The sequence below is a fragment of the Bufo gargarizans genome, chromosome 7 (genome assembly GCF_014858855.1).
Source record: "Bufo gargarizans isolate SCDJY-AF-19 chromosome 7, ASM1485885v1, whole genome shotgun sequence".
Lineage (NCBI taxonomy): Eukaryota > Metazoa > Chordata > Amphibia > Anura > Bufonidae > Bufo > Bufo gargarizans.
The window spans coordinates 34,022,390-34,048,178 of NC_058086.1; the positions used below are offsets into that span (position 1 = coordinate 34,022,390).

At 43.6% G+C, this 25,789-nt stretch overlaps 2 protein-coding genes across 3 annotated transcripts in view; both read left to right on the top strand.

Moving 5' to 3' along the window:
* The window catches only part of LPAR3 (lysophosphatidic acid receptor 3), a 28,456-nt gene extending 17,190 nt beyond the window's left edge, over nt 1-11,266 (top strand). Inside the window, exons 3-4 of one of the 2 annotated variants that reach the window (XR_006390933.1) lie at nt 8,526-10,592; nt 10,657-11,266. Coding sequence is in view for 1 of the 2 variants with exons in the window: in XM_044302283.1 (XP_044158218.1) it covers nt 8,526-8,848 (323 nt within the window). In the remaining variant the exon portion in view is untranslated. Of the gene's footprint in view, nt 1-8,525 lie in introns of both variants that reach the window. The other variant, XM_044302283.1, reaches the window with a different exon arrangement.
* Nucleotides 11,267-17,456: 6,190 nt separating this feature from the next.
* Nucleotides 17,457-25,789, top strand: part of LOC122944136 (atrial natriuretic peptide receptor 1-like) — a 43,230-nt gene continuing 34,897 nt past the window's right edge. The window contains exons 1-7 of the mRNA XM_044302365.1: nt 17,457-17,522; nt 17,639-17,729; nt 17,974-18,106; nt 18,740-18,884; nt 20,434-20,538; nt 22,123-22,225; nt 24,551-24,696. Coding sequence (XP_044158300.1) covers nt 17,457-17,522; nt 17,639-17,729; nt 17,974-18,106; nt 18,740-18,884; nt 20,434-20,538; nt 22,123-22,225; nt 24,551-24,696 — 789 coding nt within the window. The remainder of the gene's footprint in view (nt 17,523-17,638; nt 17,730-17,973; nt 18,107-18,739; nt 18,885-20,433; nt 20,539-22,122; nt 22,226-24,550; nt 24,697-25,789) is intronic.

The window sequence follows — 25,789 nt, forward strand, 5'->3', positions numbered from 1 at the left end:
GCAAAGGAAGGTTGTCCATTGTTATGCATTTTTCTAAGTTTTCAAGATCTCTGCTTGCTGTTGTTCAGTGGGAACTTCCATTGATACCATCCAATTAATAAAAATCTGTCCTGGCCACGTGCTCGGTACAGTCCAGTCATTAGTAGAGATGAGCGAAGTATAAAAAAATTAGATTTGCCTAAATAAAATTAAAAAAAATTGCTTTCTGATGAATTACTTCCTCACGAAGTGCATTTCTTTGTAAGTCGTGGGTGCGCCGCTCCCCGTCATTGTACCCCTCAGATGCTGCGTTCATAGCGGATTGCAGCATCCATTTGCCACCGCTATCTTGATTGAAGATCTAGTGCGAAATCTCATGCGGCCCGTGATGACGTCCTCACGGCGGCAGGTGTGGTGGCATCATATGAAATTCGTGGACTTTGATTTGCTCAACACTAGTTATCAGCGCTGTGCACTGCAGGACAGATTTTCATCTTTTGGAAGTAGACTATAAAAAAAGCTACTTTCACACCAGCGTCTTTACTGGATCCGGCAGGGTTCAGCAAAACGCTTCCGTTACTGATAACACAACCATCTGCATCCGTTACGAACAGATCCGGTTGTATTATCTTTAACATACCCAAGACGGATCCGTCATGGACTTCCTTGAAAGTCAATGGGGGATGGATCCGTTTTCTATTGTGTCAGAAAACGGATCAGTCCCCATTGAGTTGCATTGTGGGTTATGCTGGATCCGTTTTTCTCTGCAACCCGGGGACGGAAAGCAAACCACAGCATGTTGCGGTTTGCTCTCTGGTATGAGAATAGAATGCATTTCGGAGCGCTCCGTTCTGTTCAGCTCCGTTTTGTCCCCATTGACAATGAATGGAGACAAAACTGAAGCGGTTTTTTTTCCCGGTATTGAGACCCTATGACGGATCTCAATACCGGAAAATAGAAACGCTAGTGTGAAAGTAGCCTAAAAGAAGACTTTCTTTGGATGCCAGCAAGCAGAGATCTTGCTGAAAGTTTCTATGCTTCCAGACAACTCGTCGTCAGTTAAATAAACCGTCTTGCTTCCTAAGGCCACATCGACATCTCTTGATTGCTTGATGTACTTACCTCTCCTTGCGGGACACATTTCCTATAAATCCTGAATTCTAATTATTACACCAATGCTTAATTGACCCAAATGAGTCAGCGACTGGCGCGTGCAGCGGGCCCAGAGCCTCATGTCTTACCTTGGTCATGTCAGTAATGTAATGCGGTCAGTGAGTGTATTACACATTTATAACTTATCAATTACCGCTATTTGCTGGATTTACAAGGAAACCAGTAGGACATTAGAAAAGGCTTGTCTTATGATTCATTTTATTCAATTGAACGCTCCCTAGGGCCAGGACGGTGACAGGAGGGCACACCATTTCTTCCCTCGGGGCACATCCTGATGTTGGGGCTCTTGTCTGATGGTAGTTGAGGTGCCCTTGGTGTTATGAGTGTGGCACGGGGATGTAGGTGCTGTGGGCGGCGAATGGTGCTGGAGTCGGTAACCAGGCCAGTTATAGAAAATAGACGTCTCTCTTTACTAAAGTGCAGAATGGGAGTTGTAGTACATCCGACAGTATCAAAACACAGTTCCGAACAGTTCACAGCACAAATTTTCTCTGATAGCAATGTATGGATATAAGGAAGGTTGGGGGTTGTAATACTCCTACTCTCTATCTCTCCAAAGTCTCTCTCTCTCTCTGCAGAATCTAAGGCTGGCAAAAAGATTCTTGCAGACGTGTCCGTAATTCCCAGCCAGGACTGTGTCCAAGAGTGAAGGGTGTAATAGCAATGTCCCTCTCACTGCAGTAAAGTCTATCTGCCTCAGACAGCAAATACCTTGCTGACTGACTCCAATGCTCGGCCATGCAGATTCTGGAGCGTCTGGTTCTTTCCTTCTCTCTCTGGAGTACTGTACAGTAGAGATGGCTTTCTCTTTCTGGATATATCAGAGATAGTGATTCCCTGAGAAGTAGACCAAGTACTCTAAGGAGCCGGCACATGTTACTTCTCTCACTTTCTCAGCTAGAAACACACTACTCACAAACTGAACTAGGGGCAGACCTAAGTCCCTCTCCTAGCTTCCTACCGGGGCAGAGTTAGTCTATTCTGGGGTGCTGCATTCTGGGGTGCAGCAAGCAGCCGATAGAGACAGGCGGTGAGTGCCACTTTGCCATTGCGTCAAGAGAATAGGAGCTGTGGTGCCATTACCATCTACTACTCAGTGGAGGGAGCTGTGTACCTCCAGAGCTACTGCCAACAGCTAATCGGAGGGGGTTCCGGGAGTCACTGGCATTACTAGAAGAGGCTCCATAGCAAATTTTTGAACGGAAAGCAACAACCCCCCCCCCTCTTCAATGGCTTGTTAAGGCCACCCAGGCTCTCCATACAACCCCCACCCACTCGGTAGGTATGTTCCCTTGGTGCCACCATGCAGCAATGCTCCACTTATATTAGTGAAGTTCATCTGGTGTAAATAAAATAAAAACATTAATACTCACCTAGCTTCGTTCCCCGGACAAATGGAGCACATCCCGCTGTCCTCAGCATATATACATCCCAGTATATCATGTACCACCCCGAGCCCCTCATAGTATATAATGTAACACCCCGAGCCCCTCATAGTATATAATGTAACACCCCGAGCCCCTCATAGTATATAATGTAACACCCCGAGCCCCTCATAGTATATAATGTAACACCCCGAGCCCCTCATAGTATATCATGTAACACCCCGAGCCCCTCATAGTATATCATGTAACACCCCGAGCCCCTCATAGTATATCATGTAACACCCCGAGCCCCTCATAGTATATCATGTAACACCCCGAGCCCCTCATAGTATATCATGTAACACCCCCAGCCCCCCATAGTATATAATGTAACACCCCCAGCCCCTCATAGTATATAATGTAACACCCCCAGCCCCTCATAGTATATAATGTAACACCCCGAGCCCCTCATAGTATATCATGTAACACCCCGAGCCCCTCATAGTATATAATGTAACACCCCGAGCCCCTCATAGCATATAATGTAACACCCCGAGCCCCTCATAGTATATAATGTAACACCCCGAGCCCCTCATAGTATATAATGTAACACCCCGAGCCCCTCATAGTATATAATGTAACACCCCCAGCCCCTCATAGTATATAATGTAACACCCCGAGCCCCTCATTGCATATAATGTAACACCCGAGCCCCTCATAGTATATAATGTAACACCCCGAGCCCCTCATAGTATATCATGTAACACCCCGAGCCCCTCATAGTATATAATGTAAAACCCCGAGCCCCTCATAGTATATAATGTAACACCCCGAGCCCCTCATAGCATATAATGTAACACCCCGAGCCCCTCATAGTATATAATGTAACACCCCGAGCCCCTCATAGTATATAATGTAACACCCCGAGCCCCTCATAGTATATAATGTAACACCCCGAGCCCCTCATAGTATATAATGTAACACCCCGAGCCCCTCATTGCATATAATATAACACCCCGAGCCCCTCATAGTATATAATGTAACACCCCGAGCCCCTCATAGTATATAATGTAACACCCCCAGCCCCTCATAGTATATCATGTAACACCCGAGCCCCTCATAGTATATAATGTAACACCCCGAGCCCCTCATAGTATATAATGTAACACCCCGAGCCCCTCATAGTATATAATGTAACACCCCGAGCCCCTCATTGCATATAATGTAACACCCCCAGCCCCTCATAGTATATAATGTAACACCCCGAGCCCCTCATAGTATATAATGTAACACCCCGAGCCCCTCATAGTATATAATGTAACACCCCGAGCTCCTCATAGCATATAATGTAACACCCCGAGCCCCTCATAGTATATAATGTAACACCCCGAGCCCCTCATAGTATATAATGTAACATCCCGAGCCCCTCATAGTATATAATGTAACACCCCGAGCCCCTCATAGTATATAATGTAACACCCCGAGCCCCTCATAGTATATAATGTAACATCCCGAGCCCCTCATAGTATATAATGTAACACCCCGAGCCCCTCATAGTATATAATGTAACACCCCCAGCCCCTCATAGTATATAATGTAACACCCCCAGCTCCTCATAGTATATAATGTAACACCCCCAGCTCCTCATAGTATATAATGTAACACCTCCAGCCCCTCATAGTATATAATGTAACACCTCCAGCCCCTCATAGTATATAATGTAACACCTCCAGCTCCTCATAGTATATAATGTAACACCCCGAGACCCCCATAGTATCTAATGTAACACCTCCAGCCCCTCATAGTATATAATGTAATACCTCCAGCTCCTCATAGTATATAATGTAACACCTCCAGCCCCTCATAGTATATAATGTAATACCTCCAGCCCCTCATAGTATATAATGTATTACCTCCAGCCCCTCATAGTATATAATGATTAGCCACAAGATTAGCTCGCACAGGGCGCCTGAACACCTAAGGCCAGCCCTGGTGCCAGCAGTCGGATCCCACCAATCAACCATTGATGCCTTATCCTAAAGATGTATATAATGTAATACCTTAAAGGTGGGCCGTGAATATAACAGTCTGGGAAACCCCTTCATTGCCAGCATTCCTGGGCATCTTGAGTAGTTAAAGGGTATCTCCCTAATCATGATCTCTCTGCTAGTGAAAGCAGACCCTTCACGTGACAAGAGTCTGTCTCTCATATTATGCCATTTATGTCTATGCTAAGATAAAACAAAGAACAAAACATTCACAATATGTTATCTGCTATTTTTTTGCTCAAGGTCAGAGAGGATACAGACCGGCGCCTATTTAAAGCATGGGGGTGATGAGAGATGTTTATACTCCAGACTGTTTTGGCATGTCTTCACAAGTTTCTTAGTAAATAAGTCAATTGTAACTCTGTATAACGTGTTCATAGGAAATCAGTTATCAGAACTCCATCCTAAAGGCTCACAATATTGATAAAACCACGAATTCTGAAAACAATAGTAAGGGAGCTACATAGTAAACAGGTCTACTCTACTGTACACATGCTAAATCTCAGGGCTTTATAGTCTTCAGTAAATAATTCATGCCTGATGGTGCAATTTGTGTATCTACATGTATTAGAGGCACCCTTGTAATAGTTACAGGCCTTGGTATAAAACAGTGATGGTAAAACTCATGTAAATAAAAGTATTGGAGGCACCCTTGTCATAGTTACAGGCCTTGGTATGAAACAATGATGGTGAAACTCATGCAAATACAAGTAGTGGAGGCACCCTTGTCATAGTTACAGGCCTTGGTATAAAAAATGATGGTGAAATTCATGTAAATACAAGTAGTGGAGGCACCCTTGTCATAGTTACAGGCCTTGTTATAAAACAGTAATGGTGAAACTTATGTAAATACAAGTAGTGGAGGCACCCTTGTCATAGTTACAGGCCTTTGTATAAAACAGTGATGTGAAACTCATGTAAATAAAAGTATTGGAGGCACCCTTGTCATAGTTACAGGCCTTGGTATGAAACAATGATGGTGAAACTCATGCAAATACAAGTAGTGGAGGCACCCTTGTCATAGTTACAGGCATTGGTATAAAAAAATGATAGTGAAATTCATGAAAATACAAGTAGTGGAGGCACCCTTGTCATAGTTACAGGCCTTTGTATAAAACAGTGATGGTGAAACTCATGTAAAAAAAAGTATTGGAGGCACCCTTGTCATAGTTACATGCCTTGGTATTAAACAATGATGGTGAAACTCATGCAAATACAAGTATTGGAGGCACCCTTGTCATAGTCATAGTTACAGGCCTTGGTATAAAACAGTAATGGTGAAACTCGTGTAAATACAAGTAGTGGAGGCACCCTTGTCATAGTTACATGCCTTAGTATAAACCAGTAATGGTGAAACTCATGTAAATAAAAGTAGTGGAAGCACCCTTGTCATAGTTCCAGGCCTTGGTATAAAATAATGACTGTGAAATTTATGTAAATAAAAGTATTGGAGGCACCCTTGTCATAGTTACAGGCTTTGGTGTAAAACAATGATCATATAGATCTTTGTACTGTCCATTCTATGTGAATCTCTTTTGATGCACCCCATTATTTTAATTTACACAGCTGGACACTGTCTGCTAAAATTATGTATACTATCAGTCCATCAATATCTGTTATTTACACAGCGTTTTACTAATTTGATTTACTAATTGGTTTGTTTCTTGATGCCTTCCACCTCCTGTTCTGGCTCAACACATGGGAGATACCAGTGAATGCTGCTCAGCTAATCACTGATCTTAGTGATTGGCTGAGTAGACCCTTCCTGGCATTTCCCTCGGTGCCAGGCCGGGATAGGAAGTAGAGACCACTTTGTTATTTTTAACTCTTTCAGATTTTTTTTCTTAATTATCACCCTGGAAAACCCCTTTAAAATAGATACTCCATGTTCATTATATTAAGCCATATCTGTAGATCCACCAAAAATCAATGGTGACCTGAATGAAGGGGTCCTCTCACTACAAGATCCATTCAGCTCTGACTGGCTTATAAATGAGGGTCCTTCTGTAGCCTAAAATATCTGTGAACACAACTAATTGGTCTAAAAGGCCCATCCAAGATCCATCCAGAGGTCTGCTTGTGATCTTCCTTATACAAAGTGGACAATTAGTAGAGATCGTGTTGATCTGGACCTGCATAATGCAGCATACATACATGCACGGAGGATGTTCAGAGAAGCTCCTAGTAGGATGATGAATGCAGTTCATTGCACGCTACCTAAATATCTCGGCATTTATTGGGTGCGTGTTCTTGCCAAACTCCCAGAATTGATGTAGGCTGGGAGCTGACTGTCATTTCGTAGGCTGGGTGTTTACGTTCTGTCATTTCCTGCTCTTCTATCTTCGCTCCTGTTGGGACCTGCAGAGTTTTGCCACTTTCTTCATCAGAGTCATTACACAAAAGACCAGAAACTGGAAAAACTCCCTTTTCACTTGTAGCTTTGAAACTCATCTCAGATGAAAGGGATTGTTGCATGGCTGGACGTCTCAATGAAGTTTGTAAAGGCTGAGAGTTGTGTGTGTGTCCTGCAAACACGAAATAAGACTGTCAAACATCTCCATCAATGAGGCTGGATGTGTTAACCCATTCCTTGCCTTAGCGTATAATAAGACATAGTCTAAATAACCTATGCGTCTTTCATCTTTCATATTGTAAAATTTTTAAATGATATGATAACTTCTAGAGCAGGGTTCAGAAACCTTCGGCACTTCAGCTGCTGTGAAACTGCAACTCTCAGCATGCACTCTTGCTCAGGTTGCTGATCCCTGTTCTAGAGCCTTTCATTTAAAGTGGTTGTCTGCCTTAAAAAAAAAACAATTTTTCAATGACTTTTAGGGAATTTTGGAATTAATAGGTGGAGTCTTGTGTTCAGGACCTCAGCTACAAAGAACATTTTTCACTCTGGAGGACACAGTGTGTCCATGCATTATACAAACAGGAGCCATTCTTTTCGAAGGGAACTGTGCAATGCTTAGTTTCTCCTGCGGAGGCGCTGCAGAAATTTTGGACACTTAATGCATATTACTCCAGAGCTGTTCGTTGATGGTCCTAGAAGTAGGACACCCTGTGATCAGCTTATTGTAAGTGGATCTTTCAAAAAATACAACCAATGTGCTATATCCCTTTGGTATCTCTTAGTGCCCTACAGCCCCCTATGGAATTTTGAAGGCCAACACTATGGTAGTGTGACCATGACCTTGAATACTGTTCTTTCATCTCTCTGCTGCAGCCTGCATGTATATCTGTCCTTAGTTTTCTCCTTCTACTTCTTTTTATATAGTATCACATTCTTTTTCCTTAACTTCCACTTTCCAGATTCATCTGATGGAATAGAATCCATCATTAATTTAGAGTCAAGGGGAGCTTGTTTCCAATTTATATTGTGGTATGGGCACCTTTTACCTAAAGAGCTCCTCTGCAGCTGCATAGGCTGCACCAATGGTATGTCCATCCCTGGACAGCAGGGGGTGAGCAAAACAGGAAGTCTTTGAGATGCTGCTTCAGCCAATAGCTGTAGACCTGTGTGTGACATCAGAGAAGGGGACGTCGTTTTGGTAACTCCTCCAGGACAACCCAGTAACATGCAATTCTTTTGGTATTGGTTGTTGTGTCAAGCATCCATAATGTTCAGAGCACCTTGGAAACTTGCAGGACCAGAATGGAAGGATGAATGGCCCTGGTATGTTTCTTGGCCTTAGTAGCTGCATCTTGATTTAAAAAAAAAAATTGTCTCGGGTTTTACTTTAAGTCAAAATTTAAAGTAAAACATAAAAGGCTTGAATATAATACACGATTACAATATCCTCAGAAAATGAAATATATTAGGCTTTAGGATGTAGAATAGATTATAAAAAAGAAGAACAAGTTCAATCATAATAAACATTCTCCAAGGAGATGATATATGCAAATCCTGTCTTGATTTATGTTGCTGATATTGAGATTTCCCGCTTTGTATCTCCAGGTGCCTTTGTTGTATGCTGGACACCGGGGATGGTTGTTCTTCTTCTTGATGGCCTCAACTGCACTTCATGTGGCCTACAGCCGTTCAAGCGGTGGTTTCTTCTCCTTGCCCTGATGAATTCTATTATGAATCCCATCATCTACTCGTACAAGGATGAGGAGATGTGGAGGACCTTCAAGAGCATGATGTGCTGCTTTATATATACAGGAAAGCGAAGATCCTCCAGGTTTCCATCAACGGTACATAGCACAAAAAGTAACGATACCTCCAGTTATTACCTAGAAGACCTTGCAACTCAACTACCACCTGAAAAAGTACCCTAACAGTATAACGAGAAGACCTGACACCGTGGCATTACATTCCTTGTGTTTTTCCCCTATATTTATGTCATAATGTGTTATGGAACATATACTATGTATAGTGTAAAGTATCACAAAGGAACAATATATGAGGACAATATGGATGTAAATAAAACAATGTAGTTAGTGAAAAGGTTAGAATTTTTTTTGTATTTTCTCCCCCCTAAAGATATACCGTAGATACTATTTGTATGTGTGTATATGTTTCATCTCAGGTAGAGTACCTGTATTTGTATATAGCTTATTGTAGAAAGCATGTCCCAAATACTAAATTATAGATGACACCTGCACTCCCAACAACCATGGTTGTTCCTTGGAGGGCTTGCACATCTAGTAAATAGGAGGAGATACTACAGCACTCCACACCACTCCAGCTGGAGCTCCTCAGCTTCCAGCAGTCAAACAGTCCTCCACAGACTCATATTTGCTAATGAAGATCTTATTGACCAAAATGTAAATTTTTCTAATCTCTTGCTTTAAGTTGACTGGACCCATCTGGAATTTTGTTCAATAAAGCATTTGGGACAGAATAACTTGTGAGAGTGCCGTGGTATGTCCTGCTATTTGGTAGCGACTAGCAAGCAAAGGATTGGCAATATGAGTTGATGGATAAGTGGTCAACCGACGAGAGGACCTTTAAGGACATTAAAGAGAGGGGATCCAGACCTAGTTTATCCTATCCCCTTTGGTACTGGGTTGAAAAACAAGTGTGCGACTTCCTCTCCAGTGGGGTAGAACATTGGTCCAAGGATCAAAAAAAGGACGTGGAGGAGGTAACATAACCAACTTCTTCTGTCCTGGGTGGCAAAACCTAGGGCCATAATGGTAGGCCATTTTGCTTTTTGCCTTGCACCTCCTCACTTCTGAGACTCTCCATTCTTCTAATGTCTTGGTGATTAGAAGTAATTTTTACCCCACATACAATATGTAAAGGTTCGGGACATTGACAATAAGTAACAGTGTATGGAGCTAATCTAGAGCTCATGAGTAGCCAAGAACTCATGTTGGTCCTTCATCAAGGGTGGTGTAAATTTTTACAGGGATTCCCATCTTTATGGGCACCAACACGTTTGGAGAACTCATGGGTTACACGTCTACTAGAGATGCAAAGGGGGTAGGCACATGTTTTACCCCCATGCCATGGTACGAGGATGTGAATCAGCACTTGAAACGTAAAGAACTGAATTATTCCCTTTTTCGTTTTAACTTCAAATTGCTAAATATTAATGTCTCAGCTTCCTGTTTATCCCTGGTTGTATAGACTATAGGGCAGTATATATACACTAATGTACAATAACTAAACCTTCTAAAGCCATGTGACTGGAGGCAGGTTCTAATCCTATTTATCACATGTGTTTCTCCCTATGTAATAACACGACCGTGTGTGCTAATTGTACTGACCACCGAAAAATTTCTGTCTTTAATTTTCATTTTCCCCTGGTTTTTAATGGAAACCTAAATGATGTGCTTATTCGTTTCTTTATCTTTTGTATGGTTTAGAGCTTTTTTTTTTTTTTGTAACATAGTTCTAGATCCCTTGCATAGCTATAGAGATAACCCATGGTCAGGAAGCTGAGAAGGGTCCAAAAAGTAAAAAAAGAAAACTAAACTCACCTGTCAAGAGGGCTTCAGGTCCAGCACCGAGTTCCTATCTCCACCTCATTCAGTGCCTGCTGGATCAGAAGTGTGATGTGTCATCTATTTACAAGTTACTGGTGGCAGCCAATCAGTGGCTTCACCGGTGACCTTAGTATCATTCTTGCACAGGTGAGGCCACTGATTGGCCAGTAGTATTGGGAGGCATGTAGACGGCATGTCCCACTTCTGGTCCAGTAGGGACCGGAAGCCATAGAAGATAGGAGCTCGGCACTGGACTTGTAGTGGCCGTAACAGGTGAATCTTTTATTTTTGGATAACTCCTTTAAATGATAAAATGTTGTATGTCTACAGCCACCACTAGAGGGCGATCTTAGGGGGGGGGGATAAGAACAGCAGCAAATGATATAAAATTAATTAATAAAAGCTCTACTCACCTCTCCAATCCCATACCGATGCCCTTCAGTCTTTGTTTACAAGATAGAATTTTACCATCTATCTCCGTGTTAAGTATATGGATCTGACTTCTCCGAACCTATATTCAAAAATTCTGGGTCATGATTGGAAAAAAATTCTGAATAAAAAAAAAGTAAGTAACTATATAGCAAAACCTATTTTATAAAATGATGTTTCATCATCCCAGCCAAATCACCTGCCTACCAGATATCTTCTTTATCCACATTTAATTGGCAGAGCATACCAAATGTTGATGCTGCACTGTATATCTCTGCCATTGGTTTGCTGGTCAGATCAGGACGTTTTGCTGCTGTTAATAAAGAATCTTTTAGTTTTTGCTGTCTTTATTTATTGGAAGCCTCAGTCTGGGTCGTCGTTTTCAAAAATGCTTATTACCAGGGGCATAGCTAAAGGCTCCTGGGCCCTGGTGCAAGAGTTCAGCTCGGGCCCCCCTTCCCTCAGTGCTTTGTGGCCAGGGGCAGGGGAGAACATAACCTTTGTGCTGCCTGAAACGGTCCACCCCATGCCAAATTCTTGACCTAGCCCCTTCCCTCCAGCCAGAAGTGTAACTCGAAGATTGTAGGCCCTCCTGGGTCTGGTAGCGACTGCTACCTTTGTACCCCATAGCTACGCCCCTTCTCCTTACAATGAAGGAGACGAGTAGCTGACAGAAACCTCTGTTGCCGCCAATCTCAAGGGGGTCAGTGACTAGTCGAATGAATGCTGTCACCAGAAAGTAGTCCTGGGGGCTATAGTCAACCAGGTCACAATTATTATTTATTTTACACAGTTTTACTTTATAAATATTAGCCTTTATTATTAACCCTGTAAAGGGCCTTAAAGGGGTTGACTGGCTTTTTTTTTTTACTTTAAAGCTTTGATGAGTTTTTAAAATATGTTTTCATGATGGCTGTGCTTCATTTTACAACCATAACTGTGAAGGAAATGTGTCTTTTTGGGGCTTTCCTAATGTGTTTTCCAGCCATATTATTCCCTGTTTCAGCTGCACAGCTAGATGCATTTCACTCAGAAGCAGGAGACGTATCCCTTCTGTGAAATCTGCCAGCACTGTACTGCTATAAGGAAGGAGAAATCATACTTCCTCCTTCGGCTCCTGTGAATTCAGAAGCAGTGTAGAAGCTGTTTTTTGTTGTTATCAGGCTCGGAATCTCGGAAACGTCCCCACTTCCCCTCTCTGTCGTTTCTGTTACTAAGAATGGATCTGGCCTGACAACAGGCAGTGGACTGCAAATTAGGTGGAAGTGACACCCCTAGTGGCCATGCATATTTTTTTTTATGAAGTGATTTAGAAATTTTCTATTTACACCATTCGAAATGTAATTGTGTGAGAGTGCAGTGACTCTTTACATTTCAATCCCAGCCATCTGTATCCGATGAAAAAAATATATATATTCACCTGCTCCCCGCCAGCTCCTTTCTGCCTCATGGGCTTTCTTCTCTGGTCTTACAGTCCCCGTCTGTAAATTTCCAAATAGACGGGGTCATGTGCTGCAGGTGATGACTGGCCTCAGCGGTGACATCACTGCTGGGTCATGTGCCGCTTGTGGACACAACACTGCTGAGACCAGTCAGCGGCTGCAGCGACGCACGTGACCACACCCATCCGGAGGTTTACAGACAGGGACCGGAACACAAATGAAGGGAGCTGGAAGGGAGAGGTGGGTAGCAGGTGACTATGGATTTCTCATAGAACCCCCCTTCCCCCCCCCCCCCCCCTTAATGATGTCCCTATGAAACAACAGTGGTAATTAAAGGAAAAAAACACTAACATACCGTATGTCCTAACAAACTAGTTTTCATTACGTGCATATTAAAATCCCCAAAGGCCGCCTCTGAGTAAGCAGCTGCTGGGATCACCATCGTCTTTTCCCTACAGTCACATTTAGGTGTCTTTATATTCTCCGTAGTATCATTACAGACGGTGATTTACAGTAATAATCTGGGTATTTCCTCCACATCCATCCTGCATGTAAGAAATAAAACCTGCTTAAGTAGACGATGTGTGATACAGTGTCAAATCCCGAAATAGGGCAAAGATCTTGGTGAGGCGGAGAGTGACTCATCACACGAAGAACATGTAGGGACAAAGCAGAAGACAAGAAGAATAGGATCTCACCTGTCCCGTCTCAGCCCTGAAGGGCCATGGATCTGTGTTGCCCACGCACGGCTCGGCAGGTCTCGTATACTCCCCGAATATCTGGTGATAAAATCATACACATATCCGAAAACGTATCTCAGCCATCACTTTATCCATATAATATTGGAAAGGATAAAACAGAAAGCCAGTGGCATACCATTCACAGAGGCAGGGCATAGGGCACTATGGTGAAAAAAGGGGATCTGTGCTTATGCCATGGCATTGGCATAGCAGCAGCCGGCAGTCACCACTAGAGGGAGCCTTCTGCATACAGGTTCATATCACTCCCATTTTGTAATAAAAAGTGATTTTTGTATTATGCAAATGAACCGTGAAGGTGCCCAGAGGGGTGTTATTCATCACCCTCTGAGCCCAGTAACGCCCGCCCTGCAGTGCCTAGCCCGCCTTAATTTAGAGCCCAAGCACGCCTCCTCGTTATGAACTATCGTCCCACAGCCTAGTTTAATGGCGCCGCCCTCTCCGCTACGTCAACTAATTAATTCAAGCTACGCACCTGGAATCTTCATTTCGTCCGCCGGATGTCTCGCGCAGGCGCAGTACCGCCTACTGCCTGCGCCTGCGCCTGTGCGAGCCAACAGCTCCTGAGGGCAACAGCGATAAGAAGACGTGACTGGGCTCGGCGCATGCCCAGTGACACTTTTGAGGCTTTTTTTTTTACAAAATGAAACCATGAAGAGAAGAAAGAAAACCACTGCAGGAGAGAAGGTATTTTATTAAACATGGCAATGGTGAGAGCTTAATATGGTCAAACCAGGTGACAGATTCTTTAATGCAGGCATGTCCAAACTGTGGCCCTCCAGCTGTTGCAAAACTACAACTCCCAGCATGCCTGGATAGCTTACAGCTATTAGGGCATACTGGGAGTTGTATGTAGTTTTTCAACAGCTGGAGGGCCGCAGTTTGGACATGCCTGCTTTAATGGGTTATTCCCTAAATATGCATTTATATGAAATCCTGACCACCTCTGGGCACATACTGACAGGTACGATAGATAGATAGATAGATATGAGCTAGACAGATATTACGGTAGATAGATATGAGACAGATAGATAGATAGATATGAGATAGATAGATGCCATATGCCATAAATGTCCCAGACAGGAAAAACCCTTTAAAGCGTTAGAGAAAAGAGTTCTCCTTTTTCTCAGCCACAGTGCCACTCGTGCCCAAGGGCTGTGCCTGGTATTGCAGCTCATCCCCATTCTAGGTCAGTGAGGCTCAGCTGCAATACCAGGCACAGCCCATAGACATGGCCCATGACTCCGGCAGCCTATTAATTGCTCCTTAAGGATAATGGGTGAAAGGATTAGCACTAAACCACTCTCTTGGACCAGATGGAGATTACCATCATTAGACGCTAAGATCAGACCCTTCATCAAGGGAAAAGCCTTGTGTGTTCACCGCTCCTCTCATGAGGCGACTCTGCTGTTAAAACCCAGCTGCGAGATTTTTGACCATAATATATACAAGAGAAACGAAAGGGATTCCCATAGTTTTACAATACTGAATGATTCATGTAAAAAAAGAAAATCAAACATCATATAGTACATGTCAAACTCTTTCTGAGGGTCCATTCAGACGAATGTAAGTGCTCCGTGCCGCGGACCGCAAATTGCTGGCCGCAATGCATGGGCACTCCATTTGCAGATGCGGACCCATTGACTTGAATGGGTCAGCGATCCATAAGTGTTATCTTTTGCAATGCGGAGGCACGGACCCGAACGCCCACGGAAGCACTTCTGACCGCTTCTGATCCATGCCACTGTTCTGCAAAAGATAGGACATATCCTATCAGTTTCCGTATCTTGCGGAAGATGGGTTCACATCTGCAAACGGAGTGCACACAGCTGGTGCCCATGCATTGCAGGCCACAATTTGCGGTCCACAGTACAGGCATGAATGGACCCTTACAAACTTAGAACCAGCCCGGTACCTCACATGGATCCCGAGATCTGCCCATTCATTGCTGCAATAGCTCTGCTAGATTTATTTCAAGTTGGCAGCTCAGGGGCGTGCCCTTTTTCAGGGGAGGCATCCTTTCTGTTTTAACTAGTTGAAGGATGGAACTGAGCATGTGTGTCCACCTCAGTAAGCTGGACGGAGAAAAAAAAAAAAAAAACACACGGTGGCGCTATACAGTCACATTTTATTATTGTATACGTTTTACATTACAGGCAATTACAAACGTATTCAGAGCCAGGTGCTGGTTTGAAAAATGTAGAGAACTTTTTATGGGACAACCCCTCTAAGAAGCAAAAAGGAGAAGAGAAGCATACGCCTTTCCTTTATACAGTCGCCTTTTGGATCCACTCCTGGCTTTAATACACATGGCCAACCTGTGGCCCTCCAGCTGTTGCCAAACTACAACTCCCAGCATGTCCGGACAGCCTACAGCTATCAGCCTGCATCAGGGCATGCCTGGCCCTGAAATCTTGGACCTACGCCATGCACCACAATTTCGGCACATGCCGTCTGACCAGGACATTTATCGAATTGGCTACCCCAGTTTTGCAACGTAAAAATGTCACATTTAATGAGCTTTGCCACTTTCAAAAGCTGGTCAGGATTACAGATTAGAACACTTTTATGTCTCATTTATGATGTGAGACTTTTCAAAATGTTGCATCTCCACGCTAGGCAACCCCCTGGCATACCTTTTCATAAATTAGGCACCCCCGCCCCCCCCCTCCCCCCGCACAAACCAAAGACAGACTTAAACCTAACACAAAAAAACACCACAAATGATAAATTCCACCCTTACTTACCTCAACTGCGCCAAATTTGTGGAGCAAAATTACAAGGTAAAAGCAGGATTGGCCCCTGTCAATCAAACATGAGAAGTAGAGGATTTCTGTATACAACGGTGGAGCTGCAGTGCACTGAAGGACTATTGCCTGCCCTCGGTGCACTGAACAGCTCATTTGCATATTCGAACAAAGTCATTTTTTTTCTGGTAAAAGCAGTAACCAATTACAATAGTAAAACTCTGTGAAAGCCCTACCAGAAACTGCGCTGGGTTCAATATGCTACATTGTGCTGAAGATGATAGGACCCATTATTAGAGAATGAACGGAGAACAGAATATTCTAAAAATTCACTCATCTCTCACCAAAATGATGACGATGATGATGTGAAATAGACGAGTTTAACATGTTTAGATGGAACACTCTGTGGTATTATCTACAAACCTTCAAACTAAAAACTGGACAACTACAGGAGGTACCACTGGGTATGATTTTCATGGATCTGGTGTCCACTGGGATTGCTGATCCTCCTTTAAGTCTCAGATGCAAGTCATTATAACAGGTTGAACAACGTGTTTGTGTTATTTGTGGATTATGACTCTGGTGGACAGATCTTATTGTGTTTATCTCAATATTCATCCCATCTCAAGGACTTTGCTATAAGAAGAAACACGACTTCAGTCTACATTACATCTTGGACAGGATTGTGTTCATTGAGGAAGGATGACTTGTTTTGCCTTTTGAGGTTTGGAGATTATGCTCCTGGCATCATTCTTGGCACCTCCTGTCATAAGGTCCCTTAACCCAAGTGAAGGCTTCATTTCTTCAAGAACTTGACCTACAACACCTGTATGAGATTCACTTGGATCTTGAATTTACTGGGTTAAGAAGACGAAACTTAACGTTTGGAGAATATCCCACCTTGAGAATTGAACACAATTGAGCTTCCACCTCGAAGCCAAGATCTCTCTCCTCATCTTTCTGGCCTTCTGGTGTATTGGGTGCTAAATCTCAGATACAGATGCCATTGGCTTTCTTGTTCTGCTCACAATTCTTCTTCTTTTTCTTCTTCAAGGTAAGCAAGAGCATCCTTAGACACAATGTAGACAATGGCATAGATTTGGTTTTCATTTCAAGTTCATTCTCTTTGAGTTGATATAATTTTACCACTTATGGTAAAAGAACCAAATTAATGTAAAATACTTTGTTGGAGATGATAAGCACCAAGTACATTATTATGGTGAGGGACCTGTACATAGTTCTGTTTTGAGATCCATTCATGCAAGGTGAAGGCACAAAAAAATAAAATCAAACCTCCCATGATCTTTAGTGGTGGTTCAAATTACAATATCATAAATGCTTTTTATGGAGAGGAGGACAATGTGACCTTGGACCAGTTCTTCCTTTTAGTGTTTCATATTACTGAGCAGCTTCGGTAAGGCCTACCACTCCACGAACCACATCAGTCAAAATGGTTGACAATATGCATACCATTGATTTAAAGAGGTAATCCAGCCTAAAACATGTAAAATATATCTAATGATCTGTTGGGTTGAGTCCAGACTCAGAGGACCTTGGACCAACCTCTTCATCAGGCATGAACACATCGGTCATTGTGTTCCAGCACGACGAAGAACCCAGTTCTAGCTCAAAATGCGTCACTGTACAACACAGTTAATAAATGTTGAGAGGGGTGAATAGACACTGGTTAATTATAGAACTGCAGGAACTTAGATGTTGTAGAAAATGCATTGATAGTCCTAATTCTTCTCCTCACAGATCACGTCTGCCTGGCATGACCTGGATAATACGGAATTCGACTGCTGGCCAAATGATCAACCCAATGAACAGAATATGATTGACTGTATGGGTAGGTATATGAAACGTCTATGTGATGAAGCCGCCAAGACGACAGCGGCCACTACAGAAGAAGTGTGGTATTAGATGGCGCACTAAAATAAATCGGTGACCCTTCCCTGGACACATGGTCATTCAGACTGAGAGCTGAAGAGAATTATACTAATACTTGTAGCATTTGAAACCTACTGATAGGGCAGGTAGACAATACGAGCAATGTTGAGAGCCTCATCGGTCATTTACTTCATGTCTTGTAGGGTTGGAGATGGCCTGGGTTAAGAAGCCTCCTGAGAAGGTCATTACCGGGCAGGAGTTTAATGTTACCTACTCAGTGTCTGTACCTGACAGTTTTTACCAGAAGGCCATAGCACAAAAAATTCTTAAATTCAGGTGAGTTCTGTAAATGAATCACAATACAATCATTTCATGAATCTTGTAGATATTTATTAAAGGTACTACTGTAAAGGGTTAATATCTACGACATCCTCGACCATAACCATCATAACCAATATAAACTGTATATATATGTGTGTGTGTGGACGGGACATGTATCATTACTGTTGGGCGCAAAGGGCGAGATATTCGCATTTCTTTCCGAAGTCACAGTCATAGCGTTTCCCTGCAGCTGCCACTAGGAGGAGCACACGACATAAGGATTTATACAGCTCCTGCTGAGTTCAATGCTAACCATGAAAATGTATCTGCAGTTAGCTCCCCATTTTATGGATTGCATCGCAGGATTACATATCTTCACTCAGATCCCATGGGTGGAATCACTGCACCTTGATATATGCATCTGGTACCCAATATACCTCGGTATGCAGTGAGCTCCCCCTGGTGGTGGCTGCTGGTAACCAAATTGTATCATTTGCCTTATGACTGTGCGGAAGGAGTACAGTTCTCACTAATGCCCCCCCATAGCAGTGGGGTGGTGTGCATCTATGGTAAGTTTCTTTACTTACCTTAACCATGTAGTTCAGCATTCTGCAGTGTACTACACATTATATTATGGTACATATACAGCAGTATGTATATATTTTTTAGTAATGCCAGTGAAGCTAAAAGGTTTTGTGAGGAAGTTGAATGTCCAGAGGACTGGAGGTACGCCACTGCCGAAAACTGCTGCATCTACCATGCAAATATCCACTCCTGCCCGCTGGCCTATATGGTTAGTAATTCTAATATTGTCTATAAAGTCCGACTATCTATCTATCTTATATTTATCTCTTGCTCATATATATCTATCTATTTCATATCTATCTATCTACATATCAAATTCAAATTCAATCTCTCTCATATTTATCGATTTCCTATATACTGTATCTATCCATCTATCTTCTATCTTCTATCTATCTAATATCTATCTCTCGCTTATATCTATCTATCTCTATATCTATCTATCTATTTGTCTATTTATCTATATCTATCTATCTCTCTATCTCTCGCTCATATCTATCTATCTATCACATATCTATCTATCTCTCTATCACTTCTGCCCGTACGTCCATTAGTGCCAAGTCCCTCATGTCTCCCCATCCCATTGTCACTGGCTACAATGGTCATGTACTGGTGACCGTGTAACTAAGGGGTTTAAGAATTTAAAGGGTCAGTATGTTACTGCTCGCAGCTTATTCTGAGGGCCGTTACGAGGCCGGAATATCCCTGTAACAGAAAGCCTTCTAGAACGTCTCTGACTCATCTGTTTGGGTTTAGAGATAGATTGGGGTTTTTACTGTTTATTTCCAGGATGCTGAGAGGATTAATACACATGTATGGATGTGAGAGGCTGATGAATGGGCAGTAAGCCAGCACTGGGGATTCCTACAACGCGTTTCAGTGCTTTGTCATGACTTGTGCTTTTTTTGGGTTCGACTTTCCTGTGTATAGAGAGTGATTCTTGAGTATTTCTTGAGTCTGATGTCACCAGAGGAGCAGTAAAGGTTCCTATGGGGCTGGGAATAAACGCTCTTTGATGTGATCAACTGCCATAAACCCCATTAAAGGGGTTTCAAGGAATCTCCAGGAATTAAAAAAAATTTAAATACTTTAATATTATTTTATAATAAATATATTCACAAATACCTTTCATTACTTAGAATGGCTTGTTTTGTCTAGGGGGCAATCATTAGGAGAAATAAAATGGCCGCCGTCCTATCAGTACACACATAACCTGTCCTAATCACAGCGGAGGACAAGTTACTTCACCACAATGAGCCATAGAGCTGCCTCATCCTCCTCTCTGCTCTGCTTGTCAGGAATCATGATCCTCTGTGGGAATGGAGATGATGAGGAGACATGAGAGGAGGTGGGGATACGGCTAATGAGCAGTAGCATTTGTTTACAGTCTCCATTACCACAATCGGTCCTGTCCCTCCTCTCTGTACTTCATGTCTCCTCATGAACTCCATTCCTACAGAGATTCAGCTAAAGTTCTTATCATCTGTATTCAGGATCATAATCCCTGACACGTAGAGAGGAAAGTGAGGCAGCTCTTTACCTCAGTGTTGTAAAGTAACTTGTCCTCATGTGTGATCAGGACAGGTTTTGTATGAACTAATGGGACATCGGCCATTTTGTTTCCCCTGATGATTGCTCCCCAGACAAAACGAGCCATTATAAATAATGAAAGGTATTTATAATAAAGTAATATTTAAGTATTTTCATTTTCTTAGATCCCGGAGAACCCCTTTAATGTGCCCCTTGTGTTCTCTATACAGAAGCAGCGTGGGATCTGTGGCCCGTGGATCCCTGATGATGGTAAAATAGTGACACACACCGTGTCACAGGCAGGGAAAATGACCCAGATGAACTGGACGGCTAAGGTAAGTTCTTCCACGTCGGGACAGATATATTTCCTGGGCATTTAGTACAGCAGCCGAGCGGCCCATAGGGAGCTTCATTTTACATCATTTTGTCCCAATTGTTTTCAATTCTTGAGTCATCTTCGTCTTCCTGGACTGTAGGGACTGGCATCCAAATAAGTGGACAAACATGGTCAATCCAGGTCTACCAGAGTGAGACCCTCTGTTAGCGCTGAGGGTCATGCATAGGACCCCTCTCTGTGAAGTCCAAATACTGTACATTAAATGCACAGGGTTTTGTTTTTAAAAGTTGGTTGGAGCAGCACCATTGAGGATCAGTGTAACATCAGCTTTTAGATGGACCCTCACAATCAGGTAATCTCACACTTAATTGTGACATATTTAACCCCTTAACATACCATGACATATTCATAGTTGCCAACAGTCTCTTAAAACACATAGGAAAGGGGTTGGACAAATGCAAAGATGGGTGTGCAGTGGCCAGGTTTGGAGTGGCCCCAATGCTACGCTAACCGTTGAGGTGTCACCACGTGTTGCCGATCTCTAGAAGGTATGGTAAGGCGTGGTGCACCCCAATGAAAAATAAGTCCAGAGAGTCAGAGTCTGCAGTACACCAGCGTGCTTCTATACTGGAGGAACTCTAGTGCAAAACTATAGCGGCAATGCACTGATTATATGGCGATAAAATAGGACAGGTAAGTCCTGAGGAGATGATGGATCGATCGCTGGGAACTATCGGGGTAAACAAGCATTAAGTTACATTTGGTTTTATACGTCAGAACATGGTGACAGGTTCCCTTTAAAGGCTTCCGTTTTGCATTCTGTCTGGGCATTCCGTTATTTTCCATTATAACCATGTTATAACAGAAAGCCATAACGGAATCCCTAACGCTAGTGTGAACCCACCCTTATAGTAACTGTGGAATATTTCTAATGTCTCAGTGCACAGATAGAAAGTCCCAAAGTCTCTCAGTATTAGTTGGCTATGCATTAACCCTTTCCACAGTGCAGTGCAGATATAGTGAAATGACAGTGTGAATGAACAGGATAAATTACAATAAATATACAACATGCAGTTCCACAACGTACAACTATATAAATACACACAACGGCATAAATCATAGTGCAGGTTAACTCTTCAAAGTACACTAATGTAGGGAGTTAATGGCCTTGCATAATAGCAATAGGCGCAAATGTCCACAAACATCCTTAGTCCAAAAGTACCCTTGCTCCAGGGCACTGCAGATGGGTTTTGTGAAAATCCACCCAAAGTGGGCAGTTTTTGGCTGTTTCCAGGGCATTACAGGGTGGGGCTGTAAACATTTTGAATGATGTTGGCAACTACTTGTAAAAGGACCACTGGGGCCCCAGCCGATCACGAGAACGGGAAGCCTTTTCTTATTTTGCCTGATTATACCCCCCACCCCCAAAAGATAAGCAGCACTAGATGTGTCTGGCAGTCGCTCATCTTCCTATTTTCTATGGAAACTGAATACAGTCATTTCTCTGCAGTTGTCCCAGTTGTGTCATCTCTGTCTCTTCTTGCCTAGTGACGGGTTGTATTGGATGACTGTGTAATTGCAGGTCGTTTTGGATCACCTTGGCGTCACCTCAATGATCGCTCACATCAAAGTTGGAACTTTTCAGGTTGCTTTAGAAGCCGAGTCCATTGTGCTCAGTGGCAAAGGTAATTTAATCATTATGGAAATGTCTTCGTGGTGGCAGCAGATCCAGACTGGTCTGTACTTGTCTGGTCACTTTAAAGGAAACTGCGAATTTCTCCGGGACATTCGTCTGCTTTACCTATACAGTGGTCAATAGAAGGTTATGTATTATTGCTCCAACAACACTGTAGATGTGCAGAAGTTTGCAGGGTAGTCAGTATTGCGTTCAAGTGAAAGTGTCTGGGCTGCAATACCAAGCATGGCCACTATACAATGTATGGCGCTGTGGTTGATAAGCTGTGAGGACAAGGAGGCTGCAGCACTCACCGGAGCTCCGTGGCCTCTTCAAACAGCTGATCGATGGGGGTGTCAGGAGTCAGACCTCCACAGATCTGATATTGATGACCGATCCTGAGGATAAATATCTTACTCTTGAAAAACCCCTTTAAAATTTTTGTTAGTCAGAACCGATTGTGACAATGGGGGCCTATCGCTAGGATATGCCCCCATTGTCTGATAGGTGTGGGTCCCACCTCTGGGACCTACACCTAGAATGGAGCAGGGAAGGTGGTGGCTGAAGGACCCTGCACCTAAACCAAGAACAGAGCCCCGAAAGTTCTGGAGGGCACACTACACATGCGCAGCCGCCCTCAATTCATTTCTATGAGGCCACTGAAAATAGGCGAGCACTGGCTCGGCTATTTCCGTCGGCCCCATAGAAATGAATGGGAGTGGTGGCCGCACAAGTGCTGCGCGCTCCCATTTCTCTGCTACGGGGAGAGTGCTTGGTGGTGGCGGGACCCGAGGAAACCCTTCCCCGCTCCGTTCTCGGTGTAGGTGCCTGTCCCCTAGCGATATGCCCCCATTGTCTCAGATGAGACAACCCCTTTAAGGGTTTTTCCGGTAATATTGGTTTTTATGCATGTGCTCGCAGCCTTCCCTTGGAAACAAAAGAGTGCAAATGACTGGCTTCAGGGGTGACGTGTAACGCTGCTGAAGCCAGTCATTGCAGGAGCCGTGCATGTGACCATGGCAAGCCGGATTTAAACAGCACGGGGACTGAAAGATGGAGACAGTGGAGGTGGTAAATATGAATCTTCTGTTTAAGAGGGCAGGCACTTGTTAAGAAGCAATATTACAGGAAAACCCCTTTAAGTGAACACCAATGATGTCATCTCTCTGGTCAGGGATAGTCATGATGTCATACTGACATCATCACTGAAACCCGGTGAGCAGAGACCAGCAGAATGAAGCATGAAGGGGAAGTCTGCTACTTTAAAGTATTGTAATTAGGGGCTGGAGAACCCCTCTAAGCAGATTTCCAGAACTTTAGGGCCTATTCAGAGAAGTGAAACGCAGAACAGTCAGCGTGCGGACTGAACACTGACCCGTTCCAGTCAATGGCCAATTCACATGTTCATTTTTAAAAAAAAATTCACGTGCTGACAAAATAACAGCACGCTCTATCTGGTCTCACTATACTTGACATTCAGATCAATGGACCCGTGGAAAAAAACTGAGAGCACAAACGCCATTCGCATGCAGTCCGCTTTTTTACAAATGCTGGGGGGGGGGGGGGCATTTTTCAGGGGGGTTTTTCTATGAGGGACGTGAAAAACGGATGACATGGTAAACTGATTCCATATGGATGGAAAATCATCAGTTTTTGGTGGACAGAACATGGACCAACTATAAGGTAGTAAATTAATGGACTCTGCAGACAGCGCCATCTAGTGGACAAACATGGCTTGGTCTGCAGACAGCGCCATCTAGTGGACAAACATGGCTTGGTCTGCAGACAGCGCCATCTAGTGGACAAACATGGCTTGGACCAGCATGCATGCTGAATTAGGAGTTACGGTATGTTCACACTAGTGAAAATTACTTTATGACGTTTTCACTGCCTGGTCCTATCAATCAAAGTGCAGAAGGCACAGCAGTTGCAGAGAGAGCAGAGCCTCTAGGTGTAACAGCAACGCCCCCGTTGCTCCTAGAGTCTTATTTGCATATAATAAAACATCATTTTTCTCAGCAATGCGGGCACATATAAACATGGAGCCAACACAGATGCCTTCAGCTGCCAAGTACATGTAACAGGTCAGCCAGTGTCAGAGGTACAAAACTGCTGACAGATGCCCTTTAATAGGGCTGGGTCTCCACGAGTACAGGCCGGGATGTGGACAGGAATTATCTCTGTAATATGATCAGACTGGTTCCAGTATTATTACAGTAAGTGACTGCTGGTGGTGATACAACTGAATTTTCCTTCCTCTGTTTGGGTCCGCAGATTATGATGCTGTAATCCCCTTAATCCACCATTTATATAAAACGTCTCTTCTTGTCCGCAGTGTGCGGGGATGACGTCTGCAGTCAGGATGAGAGCTGCGCCCTGTGCCCTGCCGATTGTGGCCCATGCCCAATGTCAACCACGGTGAAAATCGCCATTGTACTCCCCCTGACTCTGTTCTGCAGCGGCTTCATCTTCGCGATAGTGGTATCCATCTAAATTCCTAGAAATCTACAGCTAGACCTCTCTCTAGACCAGCAACCTTCAGCACTCCAGCTGTTGTGAGACTACAATACCCAGCATGCTCCATTCATTTCTATGTGAGTTATGAGAAGAGCAGAGCAATAATGGATTCTGGGAGTTGTAGTTTCACAAAAGCTGGCGTGCCGGAGGTTGCCTACCCCTGCTCTAGACAGCAGAGAAGGAAACTGTGGGGGCGTCGCATGCCTGATGCATTGCTGGGGCTATAAGGGAGGGATGGATTAACAAGAGCTGATTGCAATGCATCTGATGAACTGCTGCCCGCCCACAGAAAGGGAAGAAAGTCCCCCAGATATGTAAGTAAATAAAAAGTTATACATTCGTGGGATAGCCTCTTTAAAAATGACCTGTCACTTTACTGTTTTAGTATACTCTTGCATTTCTAGGAACTCTGTGTAGTGCCATTCCTCTTTTATTCCTCCTGCAAATGTATACATAAATTAACAGCTACCAATCCCCTTATTCAATGCGACATGTCCATTTCAGATCATTTCTGACCATGTTAGACAGAGTCACCCTATTGACACAGAGAATGGTAAGTCACAGTGGTCCATGTAGTAGTAGGAATAAGTGAGGGACTGTACAATACAGAGTTCTAAGAAAAGATAATCTAGCGTTTTTATTTCATGGGCGATACAAGTGTTAAAGGGATTGGCCCATCTGGGACATTGACTATTACCGCCACATACATTGCTTCGGAACTGGCTCAGCTATTTTCAGAACTCCCATAGCGGTGAATGTAGAGCGCACCACACACGCACGGCCACCACTGCATTCATTTATTCAGAACCAGCTCAACTATTTTCAGAACTCCCATATCGGTGAATGTAGAGCGCACCGCGCACGCACGGCCACCGCTGCATTCATTGATTCAGAACCGGCTCGACTATTTTCAGAACTCCCATAGCGGTGAATGTAGAGCGCACCACACACGCACGGCCACCACTGCATTCATTTATTCAGAACCAGCTCAACTATTTTCAGAACTCCCATATCGGTGAATGTAGAGCGCACCGCGCACGCACGGCCACCGCTGCAT